General features: G+C 38.5%; 1 protein-coding gene across 9 annotated transcripts in view; it reads right to left on the bottom strand.

Annotated features, from left to right (window-relative positions):
- sema6a (sema domain, transmembrane domain (TM), and cytoplasmic domain, (semaphorin) 6A) overlaps positions 1–18096 on the bottom strand; it is a 154007-nt gene that overhangs the window by 40821 nt on the left and 95090 nt on the right. For all 9 annotated transcript variants that reach the window (XM_043711327.2, XM_043711335.2, XM_043711319.2 and 6 more), the window contains exons 2-6: positions 16168–16305; positions 15729–15846; positions 11604–11664; positions 6760–6822; positions 6342–6443 (exon numbers count right to left, since the gene is read on the bottom strand). In XM_043711327.2, the coding sequence (XP_043567262.1) occupies positions 6342–6443; positions 6760–6822; positions 11604–11664; positions 15729–15846; positions 16168–16267 (444 nt within the window). In that variant the 5' untranslated portion in view covers positions 16268–16305. The remainder of the gene's footprint in view (positions 1–6341; positions 6444–6759; positions 6823–11603; positions 11665–15728; positions 15847–16167; positions 16306–18096) is intronic.

Here is an 18096-nt window from a genome sequence, read left to right as displayed (position 1 = left end):
CATTTCCACTGTTCTTCATGCAGTAGCTGCTATATTCTAATCTCCAACATTCCTTGTAGCTTTTGAAATTTGCCTTGTTAAAAAGAATGGTGCCAATTACATTCCCAAAGGTTAAGATTAAATGTACAGCTCACATTGTAATAACCTACACATTCCACATTTGCACTGGTACATTGGTAAATGCCCTCAGTTGGTGAGCAACTCTGACAACTGATGATGTCTGCTCTTCCAGGCAAACGGCAAAAAAGAACCATGCATTTTGCTTTTTACTATATCTGACAGTTAGGGCATATTTCTGAATACATCGTGAGGCTTGGTCTGTCATGTTTTCTCAGATCAAAATTACCTGCTGGCAACTACTGAGCAGGTTCAAAGGATAGTCAGTTGGAGTGTGGTTCAAGACAGCAGTCAAAGTCATGAACATTGTCACCATAAGAAACAATGTCTTTAAAATAAGAGAAAGAGAAATTGAAATTAAATATAAAACTGCTGAAGCAGCAGCAGGTAACAAAAATAAACTTTTGTTTGTAGTCTTGGCTCAGTGATAGCCCTCTTGACTCTGCATTAGACAGCTGAGAGTTCAAACTCCACTGCACAGACTCACATACATAACAATGGCTGATGCTTCAGCTCTGTGCTGAGTGAGTGTTACAGGCAAAGGTGCCATCTTTTACAAAAGATGAACAAAATCTCCGTCTGCCCTCTCGATGGTCTTAAATGATCACATGGTAATATTCATGGGATAGGAGGGATGTTTTGCTGCTGGGGCCAACAAACATTTATCCCTCAAATAAATGAAGGCAAAATATTGCCGATGCAGGAAATCTGAAGCAAACATGCTGGAGAAGCTCAGTAGGTTAGGCAATAACTGTTAAGAGAAAAGCAGAACATGCATCTTTCAAATACACATTACCACCAAAACAAGAACAGACTTTAATCTCACTGCTGTTAGTGGGACCTTGCTGTGCACAAATTCACTGTCACCTTTCACTGGTTAACACAGAGACTATACAAGAGAAGGAAAAGGTTTGTGATGTTTCAAGGTTATGGAAAGTGCTGCAGTAAATGCAAATGTTTCCTTTTAATTCCATTTTGAAATATGTAAATGTGGAAATTTAATTTGCACATCAATATGTTTAAGTATTCTAATCCCCATGTTGTTATAAACCATGGAAATATTAGTTTTATTTCCATAATGGCACTATGGTTGACTAAAAACTTGGCTATATATGTTGTTGTATTTATGCAAGTGAGAATACAGACAAATTCTGAAGTGCAGGCAGATACAATTACAGTCTGCTGGCCGGTCCGAGACATTTCTAAGGTATTAGTAATGGTGCAAAACAAAATAAGTACTAAAACATTCATTACAGATTCATACTGACAAATGGAACTTTTCCAGAACCTACATGATTACTAAATATGGAATGTCAAATCAACAGGTGTAGTAATCGATATCCCTTACATAGCAGATAGGAAGCAGATGGGGAAATCATTTTTACAAACGCATATATGTTAGCAGTAAACCAGCCCCAAGAAAAGGTGTGACACTTAAAATGGGCACTCAACTGTAGTCATGCTTTTGATGAACTTCTAAACTCTGACACATTCTACTGAATGTAAAGGAATGATTGATCAGTAACATTGGGATCAAAGTGAGTCAGAGTCACCAGGAACAAGGCAGTTAGTGTACTAGGCTTATACAAAGAGCTTTGGTACTGACTTTCATTCCATTAGATCAGGTAACTCCGATTAATGTGAAACCTGCTTGTCGTGCGAAACAGAAAACCTGTTTGGGTTATACTGTGTAGGAGTAGGAAAACAAAAATTCAAGGCAAGCTGAAGAGACCTTGCGCTGGAGTTGTTTCTAGGCATCAAGCTTTAACAGCTGGCAAACCAATGAGATTATAAAGATTGTCTGCTGTTCTCTTCAGATGAAGAGGACACTGACTGCCAGATGTCTCTTTCCGAAGGTAATCTTGGAAAATTAAACCAATAATGGTAATTGAATTGCCATGGCTTCACTCCAGTTCTTTCTGCAATTTGCTATGCTATTAAATGGTTAGAGTCTGCAGCTTGAATGCCAGTATAGAAATGTCAAAAGTCTGACAATTTTTTTTGCTTTTAGTGAGACAGGCCAAAGGCACTGCTCAACCTTGCCAATTCCCCAATAATTTATTTTTCATATTCATGCTGGGCCAGCATTTACCGTCCATCCCTAACTGTCCTTGATGTGGTACTGATGAGCTGTCTCCTTCACCGGCTGCAGTGCGTTTGATGTGTGTAGGTACACACACAGTGCTGTTCGGAAGGAAGGTCCAGGATAGGACCCAAACAAAAGGTGAAGGAATGGTGATATAGGTCAGGATGGTGTGTGACTTGAAGGGCAGCTTGCAGCTAGTGGTGCTCCCACCCAGCTGCCAGCATAGTCCTTCTGGGTGGCAATAGGTCAGATTTGGAAAGAGCGTGGGTGACTCTGTAGTCCATCTTGTAGATGGCCCCACTACTGTCGCTATCTTACCACAAAAGAGGAGATGCTACAGCAGGACTTTTGAAGCAATGCAGCAACTGAAGAAGGACATACTAGACAGTGGATTCACCCTTCCACCTGATCTGGCTCGAGCACCTCCCCAGAAGTCTGAACCAGTAATTCTTAAAATCAGACTTTGTCTGTGGGCTTCCTAATCTGTTAGTCACCTATGAGCTGGATTTTGCCTTACATTGAAGGATTATTTTATTTCAATTGATACGTGGCATTGACTGCATAGTTCATTCAGCTCCTAAATTTCATTCATTCTCATTCAGCCCCCATAAATATATTGCTTGATATCTATGTCCGTTTTTTTTTGTTTGCTCCTTCATGCTCATCTGGCTTCGTCCTTGATGTATTTCTGCTAGTTCCTCAATCACTTTGTAGTAGCCAGTTCCACACCATAATAAAGACTAGGTTGGAAACTATTGAGTTAGTGAACCCAACAACATATTCTAAAATTTTGTGCATGCCCAAACCACCCCATCACACACACCCCTCCCCTGTCATATAAAAATATTCTGTTGAACCATGGAGCTGCTGTCTCAGAGAGAGATGACTGGTGGTGGTTTGACCCAAGGATCATCACATCTCAGGTGAGGGGAGAAGTTGTGGAAGGTGGGACGGTCATGGTAACCTCAGCTGGTGTGAGAATTGAACTTGTGCTGTAGGTGTCACTCTGCACCGCAAACCAGCGGCCCAGCTTTCCTCCCACAGTCCAAAAATGTGCAAGTTAGATAGGTTGGCCATGCTAAATTGCCCATAGTGAGCAGGGATGCGTAGGTTAGATGGATTAGCCATGGGAAATGCAGGGTTACAGGGAAAGGGTAGGGGGAAAGAGTCTGGATGAGATGCTCTTCGGAGAGCTGGTGTGGACTTATTGGCCAAATGGCCAGTTTCCACACTGTAGGGATTCTATGATAATCATAACACATTTAAAGCCAGCCCTTGGTCTTCCTGTTGTTTCTTTGCTGATAAGTATAACTTTCCAGTTTTGATATAATTCTTGTAGATATTTTTAGTATTCTCTTCAGTGTTTCTATATTCTTTTTGTATAATTTGAAGAACGGAATGGTGTAACCTAACTAAATCTTCTAAACAAAGTTCATTTAACTTTGTTGCTTGTTAAATTGTTTCCCACTAAAAGTAATGCCCTCTGCTACATTTGATGCTGTTTTTGATGATCTTATTAACTGAAAGTGGTATGCTTAATGATTTGTATAAATGCATTCCCAGATTCTTTGGCTTCTCTAACTTAGACATTTGTTCTTGTTTACTAAGATACATCTGGCCTCCTCAATTTTCCAGCTGAAGATGTACTACCTCATTCTTATCAAGATTGAAGATAATTTGCCAATGATGTAATTGTTCTGCAAGTTTGTTAACATCTTTTATTTTGCCTTCCTCTAATAATTATTGCTCTCAATTTGGTATTTTGCAAATTGTGAAGATATACTTCTGATTTCCAAGTACAAAGCTGGAATTGATTCATACGCAACAACTGTCCCAGCACAAATTCCTGCTGAACTGCACTCCCTAAATTTTATAGTTGTTAACACAAGCAAAAATATTGTGGAAATTCTGCTGTACCTGCACTGACTTATTTTAGTTTGGGATTCAAGTGTAGGATTACTTGATTAGTCACAATAAACCAGCTTCATAATTATTGATGCAATCAAGAATAAATGCGCTGCCTCTGGTACAAAAATAAATGCATAATTATCAACCAGCTATATTGAAGGATGGGTTCTTTAAGATAACCAAGCAATCTAATCACATGCTTAATTAGTTCAATTTTAACTTGTTCCAAAGCAACTTGAACAGGAACCTCATGTTACATTGGGATAAGTAAACAAGCCGTTTAACATTATCCACTGTCTTTATCAGGATCATTGATCAGTCATTACCAAGTTAGGGTGTCCCATTACCCATCATAAAGGATGGATTTAAAGGAAAGCTGTTCATTCTGTTTCAATAGTCCTTCCATTAACAATGAATGTCACGGTTTGTGCCATTTTTTTTCAGAACAATATTTTGTTCATGGTAATGGTATCCATACAGCATCACCAGTAACTATACTCATTTGCCTATGCCTCAGATTTATCTAATCACTGGGATTATTTCTGAAAACAATCCTTATAAAAAAAATTCCAAAACTATCTAGGGATTCATATTCTTATTTACACAGTCACCATATCAAGTGAATAAATAAAGTTTTTTTGAATGAAAACAGAAACATTGAATTCATAAAGAGAAAACTTTTCAGAATATGTTCACTCTCCAGTTTCCATATTGTTAAAATGGCAGCAAGGATAGGGGATTTCAAAACTAGGGGGCATATATTTAATAAGAGAGGAGAGACACTTAAAAAAGACACAAGGGGCAATTTTGTTCTTTGCACAGAGGGTGGTTTACATGTGTAATTAACTTCCTGAGGAAGTGGTGGATGGGAGTACAATTACATTTAAAATACATTAAGATAAGTACATGAATAGGAAAGGTTTGGAGGGATATTGATCAGGTGGGACTAGTTTACTTTGGGATTATGTTTGGCATGGACTGGTTGGACGGAAGGGTCAGGTTCCATTCTATGATTTCATTTATGCTGTCCTTGATTTTGAGTTGCCAGCGTTACTGACAAGACCAGCTTTTATTGCTTTCTGGAGTAGAGTAGTGCTGGAAAAGCACAGCGTTCAGGCAGCATCTGAGGAGCAGGAAAATTCGACGTTTCGGGCAAAAGCCCTTCATCAGGAATACAGGCAGAGTGCCTGAAGGGTGGAGAGATAAAGGGTGCTTTTCCAGCACCACGCTACACCAGAATCTGGTTTCCAGAATCTGCAGTCATTGTTTTTACCCAGCTTTTATTGCTTATCCTATTTGCCATTGGGAGGGTCATGGTGAGTACCTTTTGGAATCATTGCAGTCCTCTGGTCTTCCTCTATCCTAAATCCCCAATTGTATGAGGGCATGTGAAATAAACACTACTTGTGTTGTTCTTAAACTTTCACCGAGGTGCTCGTCCAGTCTTCGCAAAATCAGAATCCATAAAAGCAGAGTATGAAAGAAATATGTTCCAAGTGTTATGAACAGGTGGTGACAATAGGGAGAGAGACTTATTTTAAAACTAAGCTTGTCCCCAGATAACAGCCATCATAGACTCATATAGTCACACAACACGCAAACAGCCAAATATAATCCCAAACTAAACAAATATTACAGACAGTAAGTAGCCAGTTGACTATGTTTCTCCATTGTAATCTGAATGTAGATTACAAGTGTGAAGCTATCTCCAGCACTTTGATACCTCTTTCATCTATTTATGTTACTATTCATATTGCCCTTGACAGCACTCTCACTTTATAAAGTCTTGGATGAGTTTGAATTAAGATTTAGTTCCAAACATTCATTTATCCTGTCACTTGAAGACCCATAATCTGGATGAAACAACTTGAATAATGCATCTTTCAGTTGGTTGTCTGGAGACATCTATATTAAAAACATTAGCAATAGTCTGCAACATTGCTGAAAATTATAGCCAGCTTATTTCCCCCTTTAAACACAAGATAAAACAAGGGTGTAAATCTTAAGCTTCATTTGGATCCATGTTAGAGTTATGAATCATTTGATCAAGACTTTTGTATACACCACATAGCCTTCTTTAGAAAAAAAAACTGATGGAATAAACAACTGGTTATAAATATGAAATTCAAAAAATGAACAGTATTGTGACTATAATCACCGGACGTTGTCTTTCAGTATAATATTGAAAATGTTGAACTATTCTACTTAGAAAGCATTTTGAGGAACATACCTTATAGTTTCTGCATGACGGGTTGAAAGCATTTGTCCCACAGACGAATAAGGTGTTATCGTTTCTTTTCAGAAGCAATTTAATGAAATTGTGACATTCATCCTAAGCCAACAAGAAAAAAATTGCTACGTTATGGTCAATTTACAGTGCAAATGTTTCATTACACAAATACTACTAGAAGCTGTGCCACTAAAAAATGCCTTCATAGCAAAACAACAAAATGACAGTTTCTGCCTCTAAGGATTCACCACTGTAACAAATCAAGCCATCAACTGGGGAACTCATTAGGAGATAACTGATAAAGCCAGGGAATCACATTAATGACAAAATCAAAAGGTCAGAGATTGCAACATATGATAACAGACATAGCAAGTCTTATGCTGAAGTGGCATCCATTAGGGAAATAATACCTGCTTACCTTATGCTTTCCCTTCATTCTGCATATGTCTATGTCAGCTTGTTTAGATCGCCATGTTAACTTCTGTGATGAGAAGAACCAGATTATTAAAAGGTAGCATTTCACACATTTTATCAGCTACCACCACAGAATACATAGCAGCTAATTCAGTTTATAAGCGGTGTTAGAAACATTGAACATATAAAAACCATGAAAACATCCATTTTGTGCAATGCCATTTGACAGACTTCCTTGAATCATTTTGCTTCCTTGAAGAACAAAATTCCTTTGGTAATGCTGCAAGTAACCAAGACCTGAATTTTTGCAATGAAGGACGGCATTCCCAGTTTAGCCAAATCAGTGCCACAGACCAGTTGCTGGGAGTCCCACCTATTAACCCAGCAATCACCATTTTATTCCCCTTTGGGTGGTGGTTAAGACGACAGGAGTGGGTTGTACTTTGCGCATCCACTGCTCACAGAAGCAGTTGCACATGCAGCTGCCCTCAAAACAACTTTTGAAACTTCAATGTCCAAACCATGACTTGAGTCCATGGACAACTTTGGGAATACTGAAGTGCCCTTTGAGATTGTGAAAAGTGGGCATTAAAAAAAAGGATAAATTATTTCTCTGTTCAGCTGTAATGGGAACCATTAAGCTAATTGGGATGATCAAGCTGCTGGGATTTAAATGTGAACTTCACATTTTTGATAAAAGGAAACTTTCTGCAAGTGTAGAAGCTTAAATCAGTGCTTGCTCTGACACTGTCTGGTATTATTACGCTTATGGGTATCATTAGCACTACATGACAGATCTCAACCTATTTTCACAATGGGGTGCCAGTCAGCCCACAGTTGAATTTTTTTTGAGTGGGGTAAGCATTAAAAATGCTTGGCTCTTTTTAAAAACAAGGAACAAAGTAGGTAAAATAGTGAAAGTGTTTCTTTTTAAATCAGTTATCATGTTTTCTCAAGTAATCAAAATTTAAGAATTTTATTTTACTTCATCTCCACATGAGTTCTATGCACAGTAGATTGGCAGAAAGGGTATAAGAGCAAAATGTGGTGGATGTGGGTGCATGTCTTGGCATTAAATTGGCATTGGGGCTATAGGGTCTTGGTGGTAGGAATTAGCTGATATGATTTGGCACGGATGGAGCATGGAGACTGAGGATTGGAGGAGTAATATTTTCTATCTTACAAAAAAAAAACAACTGTAGCTAAAGGATAAACCAGATCTAAAAGTCGAAGTTCTAAATTGGAGAAATGCCAATTTTGATGGTATTAGGCAAGACTTTTCAAAAGCTGATTGGGGGCAGATATTCGCAGGTAAAGGGAAGGCTGGAAAATGGGGAGCCTTGCAAAATGTCCATACTACAGAGGAGGAAGTGCTGGATGTCTTGAAATGGGCAAAGATGGATAAATCCCCAGGGCCTGATCAAGTGTACCCTAGAACTCTGTGGGAAGCTCGAGAAATGATTGCTGGGCGTTTTGCTGAGACATTTGTATCATCGATAGTCACAGGTGAGGTGCCGGAAGACTGGAGGTTGGCTAACGTGGTGCCATGGTTTAAGAAGGGTGGTAAGGACAAGCCAGGGAACTATAGACCAGTGAGCCTGACGTCAGTGGTGGGCAAGTTGTTGGAGGGAATCCTGAGGGACAGGATGTACATGTATTTGGAAAGGCAAGGACTGATTAGAGATAGTCAACATGGTTTTGTGTGTGGTAAATCATGTCTCACAAACTTGACTGAGTTTTTTGAAGAAGTAACAAAGAGGATTGATGAAGGCAGAGTGGTAGTTTTGATCTAAATGGACTTCAGTAAGGCGTTCGACAAGGTTCCCCATGGGAGACAAATTAGCAAGGTTAGATCTCACGGAATACAGGGAGAACTAGCCATTTGGATACAGAACTGGCTCAAAGGTAGAAGACAGAGAGTGGTGGTGGAGGGTTGTTTTTCAGACTGGAGGCCTGTGACCAGTGGAGTGCCACAAGGATCGGTGCTGGGCCCTCTACTTTTTGTCAATTACATAAATGATTTGGATGCAAGCATAAGAGGTACAGTTAGTAAGTTTGCAGATGACACCAAAATTGGAGGTGTAGTGGACAGCGAAGAGGGTTACCTCAGATTACAACAGGATCTTGACCAGATGGGCCAGTGGGCTGAGAAGTGGAAGATGGAGTTTAATTCAGATAGTGCAAGATGCTGCATTTTGGGAAAACAAATCTTAGCAGGACTTATAGACTTAATGGTAAGGTCCTAGGGAGTGTTGCTGAACAAAGAGACCTTGGAGTGCAGGTTCATAGCTCCTTGAAAGTGGAGTCGCAGGTAGATAGGTTAGTGAAGGTGTTTGGTATGCTTTCCTTTATTGGTGAGAGTATTACAGGAGTCGGGAGGTAATGTTGCAGCTGTACAGGACATTGGTTAGGCTACTGTTGGAATATTGCGTGCAATTCTGATCTCCTTTCTATCGGAAAGATGTTGTGAAACTTGAAAGGGTTCAGAAAAGATTTACAAGAATGTTGCCAGGGTTGGAGGATTTGAGCTAGAAGGAGAGGCTGAACAGGCTGGGGCTGTTTTCCCTGGAGCGTCGGAGGCTGAGGGGTGACCTTATAAAGGTTTACAAAATTATGAGGGGCATGGATAGGGTAAATAGACAAAGTCTTTTCCTTGGGGTCGGGGAGTCCAGAACTAGAGGGCATAGGTTTAGGGTGAGAGGGGAAAGATATAAAAGAGACCTAAGGGGCAACTTTTTAACACAGAGGGTGGTACGTATATGGAATTAGCTGCCAGAGGATGTGGTGGAGGCTGGTACAATTGCAACATTTAAGAGGAATTTGGATGGTTATTTGAATAGGAAGGGTTTGGAGGGATATGGGCTGGGTGCTGGCAGGCGGAACTAGATTGGGTTGGGATATTGGTCGGCATGGACGGGTTGCACCGAAGGGTCTGTTTCCATGCTGTACATCTCTATGACTCTAAGTCCTGGACTAAGGAAGTGGACTTTTTCCAACAGCCCCATCTGCATCCTCCCCTGAATGAATACCTGAACGTCCCAGGGCACTTTCTCCTGAATTAGATTTGGAGAATTGGGAAATTTCTCAACTCTGTATTCCTGGCCTGGGAGTGAGATATCAGGCCTAAATTAATATACAATACTGTATTTTAGCGAGGTTGCCTCTGTAATAATCATTTCACAAGGCAAAACAATATATAAAATTAGAGATTAAATATTGTTCAAACTATGAATTTGCTAACCGAATAAGTAATTTTTGAAATAAACACCCTGTGCCTCCTAAATAGACCATAAAACACTTGAATACATAGGGTTAGCACAACTGCGGCATTTGTAAATATATAGTTTGCTTACTGAAATATTTTACTTGAATAAAACTTGCCTTAATGGCAATTAATGACAATAATAGATTTTAACTTTTACATTATGTGATAAACTCCTTTCTCTTGAATGTATTTTTGTGCTAACAAAACCAATATCGTGTGAACACTAACATGCAGGGCACAGGCAGTTCTACAGGGTTATTACATTTAAAATTCCACTGCTGATTTCTATATTTGATTGTTCCAAACTATTATCACGTTAAATTTTTACCAAGCAATAAGGGTTGGGTGCGCTGCAGGGTTGTCAATGGGTCACTCAAAATAGTTCTGGGGGGGAGGGGGGGTCACTAAAAAGCAGTTTCCAGATCACACTTAGTTGAAGTAGTCAGACAAAAACAGAAGCTGCATGCAGAAAATAACTATTAAGCTGTGCGGCTGAAAAGACAACTAAACAACAATGGGTCTGTGTAGTTGGGCAGTCAGTGAGAAATCAAACAGCAGTTCGATGACTCTACACTGTTAGAACTAAGGAAGAAGTAGCCCAAGGACTTACTAGGCAGCCAAGTGTTGGAACCAGAGCCCTGGAAATGTCCTGGGAGGCATGGACATTCAGAAAAAGCTGCTTATCACTAAAAGTTCAGCGCAGCTATGAGGGAGGGTGAAGAAAACTCACAAGCAGTATTTTCTTTTTACAGCCAGGTAAGAGCTCAGAAATAAGTCCAGGTATGAGCTAACATGGATGCGTTCATGGTTTATGAAAAATAAGAGTTGTGCCCGAGTGTAAGAGCTGGAGTGCAAGTATAGCACAGTCCCAGAAAATGAAGGTGAACTACTGTGTGCAAACAATTTACGGGCCAGTCTGTGACAGAACAGTTTGTTTTTAAGGCTGGATCAACAGAAAAGCAGCAGCACAATCTTGTAGCATTTTAATGAGGACTGGTGAACAACAGCGTCACGAACAGAGGGTGTGGATGTGGGTGGCAGGCTGGGGGCTGATTGCACTTGTTATTTGATGTGGGGTATTTGACCATAGGTAATCTGCTGCCATATTTGTATTGTTATTTTTGCAAATGTTGGAATATGTAAGTCATATTTAACTTTGCACACTTTAAACAATTCTGTTTGGTCAATGATCTTTGTATGTTTAAGTTATATTTGTAATAAACTTGTACTTTGTTGTTAACTAAAGCTGACTCAATTGTTCCTAAAGGCTAAACCAGATATAGTCTAAAATCTACGTCACTGGCTGTATCACCACTGGTTACATTAAAAAAAAATGCTGTGACCAGTGGAGGAATGGGACTAGAAGTGGTTTGATGCTTTAATCCAAATCTTGGTCGTAACAGTCAGAATTTCCCTCAAAACTTGCTCATACTGAAGATTGTAGCTGTTCCATCTAACCCATGCTTTACTGCCCATAGTTCAATTCACAGTACTCGAGTCTTATCTGGATTCTACATATGGGCCTTCATGTTTAAACTGAGACAGCACAGTCACAGAAACAAAAGAAAACACACGCTACTTACTTTGTTAAAATTAATCTGCTCTGTGAAGGATGTATCCATTTCAACAGTGTAAATATGGTCTCTATAAACAGAAGAATCTACATGTTCATTTCAAGCTTTAACCGTAGTCTGCAGAATCTTATCGTACTCAACAGACAGCAAGCCAAGTGTTGCAATCATTCAATTTGAAATGCCTCACCACATAATAATACAACTATTATAAATACATTCAAAATGACTTTGGTCAATGGATTATTCATAAAAAGGCAGCAAATTGGTTTCCCAATAGCTCAGTTTATCCAGTGAATAGCTGCGCCATGCTGAACACAAGGGTGCCCAGATTTGAACTCTGAACCTGATTGACATTCCTGACCCTGCTCACAGGGCATCAATTCCTGTCAGAAACCAATGTACATGAATGTCAGGTGAGGAAAGGATCAGTTTCAGCTGTGATGTCTTCCCTGTGCCCACCCAAATCTTTCCCCATGGTCAATGTGGCTGCCAATGTTCACCATTCAGGTTCACTGATAAACAAAGAGCAGGTGGGTCAAGACAGTTAAAGGAATAATGTATTGAAAGCTCGCAGAAAAGGATCAATGCCTTCTAGAAGAGATTAAATAAATGTAATAGAATAAAAATCTGAAAACTTAAAATAATTTATGACATTTAATACATCAAATTGAGAGTCGTAAAGTGTGCAGTCTCCCATTTTATAGATAAAATAATTATGATCCTTGCACCATTAATGATTCAATGGATGCACTGTGTCTCTCCCTTATTTACTTTGGACTAAAATGTGTTCCACTCTTCGTTCAAGTCACCATTTCCAATCGAGACTGATGGAATCAAGTGATCTGTATGTGCTCATTAGGTAAATTAGAAACTACATACTTTGGAGAGTACCTGAAGGTTTTGGCATTCAGCACTGAATTTTGAGCATAGCCCCTGCTGATAAGATCATTTTCACTAATGTAATAGTAGAGAAAGAAGAGTCAGTACATAGCTGCACATCAACGCAGAATTGCCACAGATGCAACTTCTCACACCTACAGCACACCAATCTTTCCATTATAGAATACTGACAAGTACAATTAGATCTCCTTCATGTAACCGTATATGGAGGGGTGGACATTGGACACCAAAGCTGAATGAAAGATGAACAGTAAATCTGAAACCCCTGGCTGTGCATTTTTAAAATTCACCCTTGCATATACCCTTAACTTGAAACCTTCCTAGAGATGATATCGTCTGACTTTAAATAATAAACAAAACACTGTTTATACTTGACAAGGACATGCTCAAAGTGGCACATTTCTTTGCTGAAAATGTTTGAATAAAATTGCAATGTCGACAATTGCAAAGCATTTTTAAGCCATGCTTAGAGTCTAATGCATTTCATCCACTCATTCAAAACAATACACAGACAAATAGTCCATTGTCTTTGCCAAGTTTCCTTCGTGAAATGTCAAATTGCTTATACATTGCTGAGAACTGCACTTTCTTTACAAATACCCACCAATCCTCCAAACAGGGAAAACCATTAGCATGCCAGGTGCCAAGCTATTTTTAAATTCTACCACACACATTCCCTCTATGACAGCAGAATAGGCATAAATGTTGCCTAGGAGGGGAAAGAATACTTATCTAGAACTGCTAAAACAATTGCTTTACTTTCTATTTGGATGCCATTAAATGGATCTCTATATAAAATCTGACTGTATTCCAATCATTGCAATTTAGAAATGCATTTGGTTGTGGGCATTCTAATGTGTTACTGTATCCAGACACTTCTGTGTTTTGACAGATCCAATCAGTACAGCCAATTATTCAAATTGGTATTTATACAGCACAACAATTAATGTGTAATCTCAACTATAGTATTATTATTTTTATATGAAATTAGGCAATGGAAAATAGTTACTGTGCAACTATTTCCAGGAGACCAGAGGTGTTTTTTTCCACAAAACAATAAAAAGGTCCAGTTTATAGCACATACATACACAATATCCAAAAGTCTTCGTTCTGCTGTCAGCCAGAGCAGCAGTAAAGTTGCTACAACTCTTGGCAGCATCCTTGATTGGATCAGTGGTTGGAATGGGGAGAGATAGCAGAAAAGAGAAGAGGAAATAGCTAAATGTTCCTGTCATTGCCCATCCATGAACAACTGCCAAATTGATGCCCATGTATCTCAGTAAATTTTGAGGGTTGGGGGTGGTTCTGCTGGGAATGAACAGTGCAGCTTCTGCCTCTGGTTTAATTATTTCCATTTAGAATAAAGCAATATATTGCTTTCTTTAGAAATAATCATTCCAATAATCATATTTTTCATCTAAACCTTTGTAACGATATTAAAAGACAAATTACAGGATCATTTGTGTGTTTAAAAAAAACTGATATTTCAAGATGTGTCTTTATATTTCCACTGTCCACTGGAGGCTAAAACAAATTTGATTTCCTAACAATTGTGTTCTGACAATGGTTACCTATCTATTGGCATTATTAGACAGCTAAACCTATCGCACTTACAAAGGGACTATTTTCACAAATGCTTTGTTTGCAAAACAAGCTTTTTAAATAGTGCAACATTTTGAATTATGTCAAACAACATCTACGTGCTATTCACACTACTACACAGTGGGAAAAAAATGTTTCCTTTCTCCAAAAACAGAATACAAACTTGCTTTTCATGCTCGTGACAGAACATATTCAACAGATTATCTTTGCCTTAAAGAAGCTTATTTAAAAACTTCTGTTAGTAAGCATTAAAGAGACAAACAGATATTAACTTCAATATAAAAAGGAACACTTTTTAGCACAGTCAGACCAGTGCCTGGTTACCATCCAATTGACATAAAGATAAATTACTCATCTTCCTTTCCTTTATTTTCTTTTTGATACACCTCTTCACCATCCAACACTAATTGAATTATGGTAGATGCCATGATTCAAATAACTTTTCTTTTGCAGTATCCAGCTTCCAAATTGAATTTAGTTCCCATAATTTTAACTCAGCAGTAAATGAATGCCCCTTGAGCAAACATGACCTTCTACTTCCTGCACATGATCCCCCTACATTAGTGCAAGTTTAAAAATAGCACTACATCCTGATTTAAATGGATAGAATCCTCATGGAGTTGAATCTATATCTGAGCAGCAATGCTCCCCACAAGCTGTATACTTGCATGGTCACACACCTTGATCCTCCACTGTATGACTTCCCCTCTGGTTTAACTACACTACTCAGATGTCCATGCAAGCACCACAAACATGAGATGACATTTCTAGGGAGGAGTAAGAGGGTATTTTTGGCATGGTGACATGTTTCACACTATCATCTAGATTGTGAACAGATCACGGTCATGAAAATAATGAATATTTTTGTCTTAGGTTGCATCCTCACAATAGTTTGTCACAATATGCTTAAGGTAAAATATGTAATGAAGGCAGAATGTTTATGGATATATTAACATGTTATTTAAAAAGTCTATGAAGTAAGAACACAACCTCACAGGGTTAATTTCGATATAAAGCAATAGCAGAAGACGGATGTTCGTGATCAATCACATGTTTAACATCTTTCTTTTTTTAAAAAAACTGTATTGACTTCATTTGACTGATATAAAAACAGGCTGCAAATTTTCCATCACGTCTTTCACACCACAGGAGGTAAAGATGTATCCCCACTGTCCAGATTTGCAAATGTAACAACAGCAGCAGCAATTTAAAGCTGGCAGCAAAGCTCAACTTTGATATCATTCACAATGTAAAGAGAGTCTCCAGCTGACCTTGTGTCAAATACAAACCTGAATGGAGTTGAGGCATGTGTCAACCACAAGCTAACTGAGTGGGAGAATAGGCTCAAATTGACCTACACTTGTACCTTTGCATCTGCGTATATGTATATGAAAGGCACCTAAATATCTTGGAGATCAGAGACTCACCCTGCAACCTTCAAAGAAAAGGACACAAAAACTACCTTCTATCGCTGCAAGCACTCTTCCACTACAAGCCTACTGCCTAACAATGCCATGCAAGGGTTGTACTTCAATTAATCTCATGATATGATATAAGCAGCTAGAGCCACTTTCTTCAAACTAGTCAGTAAATTGAACTCATGGTTTGACAGGTTAGTGAAATAATACTTACCTAGCAGCAATGTAGAGTGTTCGATTCATTTTTACAATCAGCTGAATGTCCAGCTTGTGTCTTAGTGTGTTATTTCGTCCAGGTTTGTGACCCAAAAATACAGGATAATGTTTTGTATCTGTTAAAGAGAGAAAAAGCATGTGACCCAATCAATTTGTGAATTACAATTCCCACACTTAGTTCAACACTTCTGGTACCCCAAGGCAGTTATGTAATATCACAGCAGATTTCACACGCACTCATTCCTGTAATCCTTGTTAAAAGTCAGCAGGGACACTAATTCCATTGCAAACTAAAAATTCTTACTTAGGAGGAAATTACATTTCACTTTTTCTATGCTTAAAGACATTTAACTAGTTCTAGGCAAAAGCATCATGTGTCATTGATGTTTTGCATTTGTTAAAATTAGCACATAATAAAATTTTACTTGAAAACTTACAGTTGCCATGTGCAATACTGATTGGCTCAGAGTCTTCGGGGAAACCAGCCCCAGCAAAATGTAGTAGCGAAAAATATAGCAGCAAGGCCTCAGGCTTCATAGTAGCACAGCTAGCTCACCTCTTATTTTCACTTAAGCCTGTCAAAAAAAGGGGAAAGTAAATGTCAATTTCACATCCACTGATTAACTATAACTATGATTGTTAAAACTTATGATCAAAAATGGGATTATATTGCATCTTGTACATGTACCCATTGTTCAGAGGCCAATTGATAGGGAAAAAGAAAGAAAGAGAGAGAAAAAGAGAGAGAGAAAGAAGAGAGAGAGAGAGAGAGAGAGAGAGAGAGAGAGAGAGAAAGAGAAAAAGAGAATAGAGAGAGAGAGAGAGAGAGAGAGAGAGAGAGAGAGAGAAAGAGACAAAGAAAGAGAAAGAAAGAGAGAAAGAGAAAGAGAATAGAGAGAGAGAGAATAGAAAGAGAGAAAGAGAAGAGAAAAAGAGAAGAGAAGAGAAGAGAAAAAGAGAAGAGAAGAGAAAAAGAGAAGAGAGAGAAAGAAAGAAAGAAAGAAAGAAAGAAAGAAAGAAAGAAAGAAAGAAAGAAAGAAAGAAAGAGAAAGAAAGAGGAAACCAAGACTGAAAGAAAAAAGTGAGGGGGAAAAATGATAGTTAATCTCCATTTCAAAATTCCCTAGGTGGTTGAAGCATTCCCACTGAAAAGAACAGAAATGAGGAAATTGCTTGTCCACAAATTCCAAGTTCCTTACAAAATCACTCCATAGGTCAAACCATTCACACAACTGCAAATAAATCAAGTAAGAAGAGTAGAAACAAAAAGGAAGGAGTTAAATGGACCAGAGTCTTCAAACTTAGTGTCACCGTCTTGTTGACACTAATTGGCTGAAGAAATCTAGCCAAATGCTCTTTTGCATTAACTTTTAATCATCAATTGAGAAATAGATTTTAATTTACATTCTTCTGGGACCTGTACAGTTTTATAACTAAAGTCAACATTGCACCATATTCAAGACATAACTTATTATGCATTCAGACCATGAATAATGGTTGAGAACTGTACAGTGCAGGATGATATCTGTATATAAACCTACCCATCTGCCTTGGGATGACTATTGAATCAGCACGAGAAGCTGTTCCAATGCTCCTCTGACAGGGATTGTAACCTTCATGATTTGATAATAAAAGGTGCTAACGAGGCACTGATGTCTGATGTAGCTGCAACTCTATTATCTTAAACCAATACATGCAAGTACAGCTCGACTGCTGTCATATGACCTCCTGCAATTGAAAGGACGATTGTAAAGAGGACAGATGCAATACTTTCAGCAAATGATACCCAATGTAGACCTCAGTCCAATGGAGTTAGGGCTAATAATGTCAACAAGTTCATTAAATAAAAGTGTTTTAAAAGGATATCAGTATGTCACATGTTAATTTGCAAAAATCTGACTTTGATTTGGATGTGACATGTTCTAAACTGTACGTCTCAAGAGACTCTTAAATTAGCACAGATCTACCTCAACTCCTGCTCTCTTGCCCAAGTGTGCTGTTTCCTGTTCTTGAAAAAGATGTGCGCACTCTGTCTGCAAATCCTATACTCTTTGTCTAAATGATTGCTTGTACCCACCCAGAAATGGCTCAACTTCTGTTTCTTGTTTTTTCATTCTTTCTACCGTGCCTATACAAGAAGCAAAGGAGGACAATATGATTTTGTAAAGAAATAAATAAAGGACAAAATAGTAGATGCATATAGCAGGCATTTGCATGCAATTGTATTGTTAAAATAATACCTTATTAAGTCTTGAATTTTGCTTGCTACAGGCATTTGATGTTTGGAAATGGCCTTTGTAGAAGCTGATAGCAGGGATATTGGGAAAGCGGTGGCCATTTATCAGCACCAGATAGCTCCAATAACT

The sequence above is a fragment of the Chiloscyllium plagiosum genome, unplaced genomic scaffold (assembly GCF_037043375.1).
Source record: "Chiloscyllium plagiosum isolate Xiang-an unplaced genomic scaffold, Cpla_swu_hap1 HiC_scaffold_2, whole genome shotgun sequence".
In the NCBI taxonomy this organism is placed as follows: domain Eukaryota; kingdom Metazoa; phylum Chordata; class Chondrichthyes; order Orectolobiformes; family Hemiscylliidae; genus Chiloscyllium; species Chiloscyllium plagiosum.
Note: the sequence above shows the minus strand (reverse complement) of the source record. Positions and strands in the feature narration are given on the sequence as shown.